General features: G+C 31.0%; 1 protein-coding gene across 3 annotated transcripts in view; it reads left to right on the plus strand.

The window, feature by feature from the left end:
* Positions 1-255: 255 nt before the first annotated feature.
* The window catches only part of LOC111716010 (uncharacterized), a 10,906-nt gene continuing 2,824 nt past the window's right edge, over positions 256-8,337 (plus strand). For 2 of the 3 annotated variants that reach the window (XM_023491423.1, XM_023491427.1), the window contains exons 1-13: positions 256-339; positions 449-496; positions 764-790; positions 1,171-1,204; positions 1,574-1,598; positions 1,665-1,726; positions 2,117-2,187; positions 3,322-3,421; positions 3,855-3,902; positions 4,284-4,373; positions 5,898-5,911; positions 6,674-6,766; positions 7,355-7,437. In XM_023491423.1, coding sequence (XP_023347191.1) covers positions 262-339; positions 449-496; positions 764-790; positions 1,171-1,204; positions 1,574-1,598; positions 1,665-1,726; positions 2,117-2,187; positions 3,322-3,421; positions 3,855-3,902; positions 4,284-4,373; positions 5,898-5,911; positions 6,674-6,766; positions 7,355-7,437 — 773 coding nt within the window. In that variant the 5' untranslated portion in view covers positions 256-261. Of the gene's footprint in view, positions 340-448; positions 497-763; positions 791-1,170; positions 1,205-1,573; positions 1,599-1,664; positions 1,727-2,116; positions 2,188-3,321; positions 3,422-3,854; positions 3,903-4,283; positions 4,374-5,897; positions 5,912-6,673; positions 6,813-7,354; positions 7,438-8,337 lie in introns of those variants that run through there. The other variant, XM_023491432.1, reaches the window with a different exon arrangement.

The raw sequence follows: 8,337 nt of genomic DNA on the forward strand, positions 1-8,337 counted from the left end.
TAGCACGATGATTAAATTATAGCACGATGATTAAATTATAGCACGTTCATCATGAAATTCAAGATAAAGTAAGGAAGAATTATAAAGTACACAATAGTTTCATAAAAAATACATTCTGTACAATTAATCTTCTCTAAAGTCTCATCTTATGTGAATACCCCTGTATGATATAAGTCCTGTGAATACCCCTGTATGATATAAGTCCTGTGAATACCCCTGTATGATATAAGTCCAGATTAAAGTTGAAATTTCAGATTGAAAATGAAACATAATTTAATTATTCAACTTGTTGGATTAATCTTTCTCTTGATATTATTCTATTTGACATTTCCAAAACAGGTAATGGGGATAACAGATTTTTGTTCAAATATTGAAGAAAAAAAACATAATACAAATATTTACAAAGTAGACATATAATACAATTTATTCTTTTTATCAAACTGTTAAGATTACCAATATGAATGGATTTGGAAGAAGTTTTTATGATATAGAGAAGGTAAACTTTTAATGGAATCTAAAAGATTTCATTGATATTTAATTTTTTTATTAAATTTTATTTACATAATTTTGATTTTAAATGAAAACATTTTTGGTAACTTGAATTACATTCTGTTCGAAATTATTAACAGAGTATTAGGAATATCTAACAAATTTTTATATTCCTTACATTCTCTTCAAAATTTCGAACTACACGATCGATTTCCAAACAAAAATAAAATGCCTAATATTAAGAAATTCGGTTATACTCCAATATCTATTTTAGTGTACCTGTGCTCTACCGCAGTCAAAGGAAGATCTCTCTTAATTAAACATTTGTTAATTTCAACAAATATTTGTTCAATTATTTTTAAAATGAAAATGTAAACTTTTTATGAAAAGATAACGCAATTTGATGTTTCAGGGTGTATATGATTAACGCACATTTTCAAACTCTAAAGTAAATAAATACCAATGACTACCTTTTTTTTCGTTTTTTCTCTTGAAAACCTTGAAATCTTCCATCTGCGGATTTACTAAAAACTAAATCATGGATTCTTGTTGAACAGATAACAAAAAATGGCTTTCTTTAAATAAATGATCTTAAATTCGAAACTTGGTTTTAAAATCAATCACAGTTTTACAATCTTAAACTATATTTTTGTAATCAAGTTTTATTAACGGAGTCTCTAGATTGATGCTGTCGGAGGTTGGATATATAACGAAGGAATTAATTGATCAGCGAAATATAAATTCATAATTTCAAATTTCAAAAATGTTGAAAAGTATCAAATTATTTCTAAAAATTGAAAATGAAAAATATCCTTCCAACATTATAAAAATACTTTGTTTTATATACCATTGTTTAAATAATAAATTCAACTTTTTAATAAATTTTTTTTTAAAGAAACTAAAATATTTTTTTCAATTGAATTTTTTTTTGTTTAATTTGTAATTGAAAATACCGCCATGGCTTGTGTAATCTGTGTAACCGTAGTATTTATGAAAATACGCAGAATCCGAAACTATTTAAATACAATTCTTTGGATTAAAATTTTTTTGTTGCGGGTTCTTTTCTGATCTAATTATATATCAGCAACAATAAGAAATCATCATGTTAGGTAAAAAAGTTTAAAAATTGTTCATAAGATAAAAAATATTTTATCTAATAATATTTTTTGATCTAGTTTTGATAATGGCGCTGGGAAAGAAATATTGAGAATCGTTCTAAAAAACACACCAAAAACAGGTCAACTATATGGACGCTGTTAAAGGGACTGTAAGCGTAATTTCAACTGACCCTCCATGGTAAACCTTGATTTACAACGGTGACATTGAAAGCTTAGTCTGATCTATAGAATTAGATTTCCATGTTTTTTATTAATTTTATTTCCAGTTTCTTGGAAAAAAGATGGTATATTCCACCTTTGTGATCAGATGGAGATTTTAGGGGTACCGTTGTAAATTGGGCAATGCCATCTTTGCATTGAGGGTAACTTAAAATTACACTTAAAGTCCCTTTAAGGAGAAGATAATTCAATTGGTATAAAGTTTATTAATTCACTTATTTTAAGGAAATACCGATTTTGTAACGGTCTTTTTAGATTTTCTATTGATTATCACTTTTCCATTTTTCTAGAAGGTGTAAAACCAAAAATCGGAGATATCGGTGCAGGGGTTGGACAGTTTGGGGAATGGTTGAAAAAAACGGTAGGTTTATTTTCTTTTACATTTTCATGGATTCAGGGTTAAAAATTTGGTTTTTCAAAGCAATTGGTTCTTTGCCACAAACTTAATTTTTCCAATCCCTATATTTTTGCAAACTGGTTGTGTAAACCTTTGATATTTTAACTTAGACTATCTGATCTTACAGAATTCATAGATTGACATATATAAGGTCTAAGACATTAAAATGCACAGATATAGGGATTAGAGAATCAGAGTTTGTGTCAAAGACTTAATTTCTTTGTTCATAACTTGCTTATTCGGTTCCTCCCTTCTCTGGCGCTATTTCTGTAATTAGCTAGAGCGCTATTTAAGAAAAATAATTCAGATCCTTTTCGAAAATTACGGACAATGGAATGTGCGGACCACAGATGGACGAATTCGAATTTTCAAATTCGTTCATCGTTTACACCATCATGTTTGTTTAGAAAAACCTGATCGTTTTTTCAAGTTCATTCGAACAAACGAATTATAAGTCTTTCATTAACGGTCTTGCTAATCCTTAAAATGCCTTTTTTTAAAACTATCGTTTTTAATTTCCCTAGCAGCATGATCCAATTCCTTCGTTTCGTTCACAAATAAAAACGATGCCAATATTTAATGTGGAGGTGAGATCCTCTTATAGAAGAATTCCATTGCAAGTCTGATTTATACAAAATATTTAAAAAAATTTTGTTTTTTTTTATCTTGGAAAATACAAATATTTCACTTTCATTCATTGTTTCATGTATAATCAATATAATTCAATTATCAATTTTCAGATAGGAAACCAGGGATAATTTTCAGATAGGAAACCAGGGATAATTTTCAGATAGGAAACCAGGGATAATTTTCAGATAGGAAACCAGGGATAATTTTCAGATAGGAAACCAGGGATAATTTTCAGATAGAAACCCAGGGATAATTTTCAGATAGAAACCCAGGGATAATTTTCAGATAGGAAACCAGGGATAATTTTCAGATAGAAACCCAGGGATAATTTTCAGATAGGAAACCCAGGGATAATTTTCAGATAGGAAACCAGGGATAATTTTCAGATAGGAAACCAGGGATAATTTTTCTTTAATGATGAAATACATCGTCATCATTTTTAAATCTGTTAACACTTACAGTTTTCAGGGATCAAGTTCAGTTGATTGGTATGGGTTCGATGGTGGCAGCAATGTAAACTCATTTTGTGGGAAGAATGTGTCTCTCGTTAATCAAGAAGTATACACAGGTCATATAATCATTTTACATTTAAAGGAACTGTCAGCGTAATTTCTGTGTGCGCTGAGTTCAGACTGCACACAGTTCACATTGTACGCAGCTGAATATAAGGCTAGTGGGATTAAATAAGTTTGAACACACATATCTCTGTATTCATCGAACACACAAAGGTTTTAAGGGTACCGTTGTAAATCGTGGATTGCCCTCTTTGCATGGAGGGTCACTTGACATTATTCTTACAGTCCCTTTATGTACGTTAATAGCATGCAGGCCTAGAAAGAAAGATTTTAAGAAACTTGAAAAAGTACGCCGTAAAAAAGTCCAGGATACATTTTTTATCCATGTAAATTTTATATTTTTGTATATTTGTTATTTTTCTTAGATACACATTTAAGAGCAAAAATTAAATTACAAAAAAAATATTTATTATTTTCTTTGTTTAGTTCCAAAAGTGTGTTTTCTTGATGCCTCTCTACCTGTCAAATTAGAAGGTAAAATATCCAAATTCAATATATAATACTATGCTTATTGAGTTGACACCGCGCCCCGCTTTGTGCTTATTTTTAAAAAAAATTTTAAAGATATTTTCGTTTTTTACATTTTACTAATTTTATTTTTATTTTTGGCGATTAATTCTAAATTCTTAAAAATGTTTTGAAGTGACTAATATTTCATAACATAAAATACCAACTAGCTCTGTAACCAATTAATGTTGAATAAATTAGCAAAAATTAAACAAATTTGAAAAAGTATTTTTTTGAAAACTGTCAAATTCTATTAAATTATTTTCAGAATTCCCAGAAGTATACGTGAGAATTACAATTTTTTTATTAGATTTTGATTTGCTCGGGTCCCCTTAATTTTTTATTTAGATTTTTATTTGCTCGGGGCTCCCTTTGACTGGGTGATGAGTGTTGAAGTAGGAGAACATATTCCTGCTGAATATACTAAAACATATATAGGGAACATTCATACCTTTATATTCGATGATTCTAACACAGATTATTGTTCTATTTCTTATGCTGTACAACATATTTCGTATTTTTAAACACTCCCCGGGAGCATGAGTTAAATTGGAACTATTTATACATTTCAACATATACCAGCTCTAGACGATATTCTGATTGACTGAATTTATTAAGCCTGGGGTGCACAATTCACAAGAGTACAGCCCGTACAGTATCCTTTATTTATTAAGCCTGGGGTGCACAATTCACAAGAGTACTGTAACAGTGGGCGAGTTTTGTTGATCTTTTACGATCAGCAATTCAAGGATTTTTTGGATCGCTGAGATCATAGCTACCAAGGGGAATCATGCCCCCTTTCCCCCCCCCCCCATCTTTAACCCTACGGTTGGACTTTAGAGTCCTATTTTGAATCCTAACGGATTTATTTGAGTTTGCATTTGGATTCTATAAATAACCCAAGCGACGCCGAATTTTCCGTTATCTTGAAGACCCAAGCGTTGGGGAGGGGGCGGAACAACCCCGGGGTAGCTAGGGTTAAATGCGATCCTAGGATGGAGCAAAATCGAAGGGGAACAGGCAGTTGATCGTCAGCTCCCTTGATCTAAAGGTCCCTTTGAAGAATTCCCCTATTTGATGAAACTGATTTGATTAATAATATTTAGTTTGTATAAGTGAGACGATGAAAATGAAAATGTAAAATGTCTCCTGTTTGATGGAACTGATTAGATTCATAATATTTAGTTTGTATAAGTATCGTTCGATTTAAAGTTTGTATCTTTTGTATATAAATATATTGTAAGAAAAACCGACTCGTTGAATAATTAAGAAACTCAGTGCATTGCTTTATTGATTTTTATTCCTATACAATAGTACAGCTCGTACATTATCCTTTAAAAATTGTCAGATCATCGCTGGAAATTAAAATGTTGCTCAAATATTCACGACTGTTACCCTTTAAAGCTTCTTATGATTGAGAATTAATACGACATCCATGTTTTAACTTCATTGAAAAAAAAATAAATTTAAATTTAAGGAGCGGAGGGTCTCTTGAAATTACTGCAATAACAAAATTGTTGTTAAGAAAGGTGTTTTACTAAATCTAGCTTGTTTGGGTGTCTGTTTGTTTGTATCCAATAAACGTCAAAACGGCTGAACCGATCGGACCCAAATTTTGTGTGGGACCTTATGTGACCCCAGGGAAAGTTTATGCATGATCAAAATTTTGAAAATTTGTGTTTAAAAGTTTTTTATTTTTGTAAAATTTTGAAAATGCGCGGAAAAATATTATGCAATCCGCAAACTCTTTTTTGTTTTTGTCTTATACTATACGAAGAGAAAATGTTCACAGATAAAGCCATAATTAAAAGTTCAGATAGAGGATGGGCGCAACAGCCTAGTAAACTTAAATTTTATGAGATGAAAAAAAGAACACAGATAAATCCATTAATTAAAATTTGAAATAGAAGATGGGCGCGAAGCGCCCTAAAAGCCTAGTTATATGAATGTTTGTTAAATCAGATAACTTGATAAGGGTAAGTGTAAGATAACTTTGAAATAAAACCAAAAAACATCAAAATAGACATTACAAAGTAGGGTTTCCAGTACAATTAAAAATTTGCACAGATTCCGCGTTCTGCGCTGCAAGCAAAATGTTTACGAAGAATTTTACCAATATTTTACCCAAGTGATTTAAAAAATTACGCAGTTAGATCGTACAGATATATATATATATAATTGTATTATCTTTAATTGTGAAGGTATTATACAAAATGCATTATTTTACCTAAACCAGACAAAATCTGTATTAATACCTACTACCAGTCTAGGGATAACATTTTACAGCTCTATGGAAAGCCTATAACCAAAAGGAAGCAATCTTTGCGACAAAATTTTGTTTAGATTTTTGCACAAATCTCTTTTAAGAGAATTCGCACATAGTCATTTTCTTAAATACACATTTGGGGTTTAAGATGTTACTAAAATCTTTGCTTTTCTGATTACGCTGGGTCAGGAGCTTTTCAAAAATGTGAAACTTGTCGAATTTCGCGTAATTTTTGTTTTTGTACATCTTTTGCTATAACTGGCTTCACAAAAAATTATTTGGAGTGTTGAATATTGGCGATTTTTTGCATGTTATTGACGTAAAGCCCAAGGGATTTCCAAAATCGTATCAAACGTTGTAAATTTGTATCACAATCAGAAAGATGGGGTGGGGGGGGTGACCCCCTTCACCGCCTGTTTTGGGTAAACCAGACGTCAGTTGGAATAGGGTTAATAGGACGTTAAATATTTAGCTTAGCAAGTATGGAATAATATTATCCTGGGCTGTGGTAGGACAAGGAGGACATGGACATGTAAATAATATGGACAATCAAGATGTTATCAAGGTAAAGAAAGGATGTACATAATATGGACAATCAAGATGTTATCAAGGTAAAGAAAGGAACACTATAGCTTCAATTCTAATTTGCTAATTGGATTGTAAGCGTAATGTGATTCTCAATGCAAAGATGGAAATGTCCCATTCACAGCAAACTTTGCATCTGATAAAGTATGAATTAGTTGGGGTTAAGGGTACATTGAAACAAAGAAACTAAAAGCTTGCCTCCATTCTAATTTGTTTAAAAAGTTGAAAAAATCTAAGAAATTAAAAATTGAGGTCTGTTATCTGAATAATTAAGAAAATGAAGAGGTTAAATTATATCCCTTGAGATATGTAACAAAGGGGGCGGACGCCTCACTCAAACCTTCCCCAAGAAATTCTGACAGGAGTATGCACATGGCAAAAGCAGAGAAAAACTAATAAAAATTAAAACATTTTTCTTTTAAAAATCACTTTTTACAATTTTTCTTTTCTTAGCTGCTGTGCATAACATTACTTTCAAACCTCAATTAAATCCTCCCCAAACCTGACTCTTATACTGGTGTTGCCTCCTCCTTATCCGCATAATTTAGGGTCTCCCTGTATATTATAGATGATGACGGATAGGAGTATGGTGTATCTACCTCAAGAAACTGCTACAGTTAGAAGCAGAGTTCAGAATTTGAGTTGGTTAAAGTAAGTATTTATAGAAAAAGTGTGAGTATAAATTAAATAAGGTTATTTCCAGCGTTCAGTCCGTTTTGTAGGCGTATCAGCTACGGAAGAAATTTTAAAATTGTTAATAAACGGAAATAACGGTTCTTGCTTAATGGTTTACAAAAGTGAACAAACAGATGTTTTGAAATAACTTTGAATTTCGTTAACTTTTGAATTTTATTTTAGGTATTTTGATGTTTTTATGCGCTTTGATTTTTTAAAATGTTGTCTTCAAATTTGTTGAGTAATTTTAACATGAAATAATTGCTTGTTAACAGCTGGCACTGTTAGTGGTAGCATAATAACAATTACAAAATATCTTCTGTTAACGCCGTTAGCTAACGGAAACTTTGAGAAAGAACGGAAAATGTCGTTAATGAACGGAACCATCAGCTTATATCTAAAGAAGGAACGGCTACCAAAAAGTAGCTTTTAAACGATTTTAACAAACCGGCTTGAACAAAATCTGAAAGTTGCATGTCTGATTCACAAAGGTATCATGACAGAAATTTCTGATATCCGTGTTTTTGTTTAAGAAAACTGTTTATTTTTATTTCTGGTTTCTCGGTGGATCCGCATTTGAACTACTGCCGTTTGAACTATGGTACGTTTGATACTATTGTTCGTTTGAACTATTGTTTATTTGAACTACTGACATGACGTCATATCCTGTAGTTTAAATCAACGCATTTCTTGCTCATTTGAACTATTTTTCTACCCCAATTCAGTTTTAATTTTTTTTTATAATCTCCATAAAACGTTATATTCATGACAATTAATTAGATAAACATTACACAGAATGAACATAAAAATAGTTCAAATGAACATAAAAATAGTTCAAATGAACATAAAAATAGTTCAAATGAACATAAAAATAGT

This window comes from Eurytemora carolleeae, unplaced genomic scaffold (genome assembly GCF_000591075.1).
Source record: "Eurytemora carolleeae unplaced genomic scaffold, Eaff_2.0 scaffold24, whole genome shotgun sequence".
Classification (NCBI taxonomy): domain Eukaryota; kingdom Metazoa; phylum Arthropoda; class Copepoda; order Calanoida; family Temoridae; genus Eurytemora; species Eurytemora carolleeae.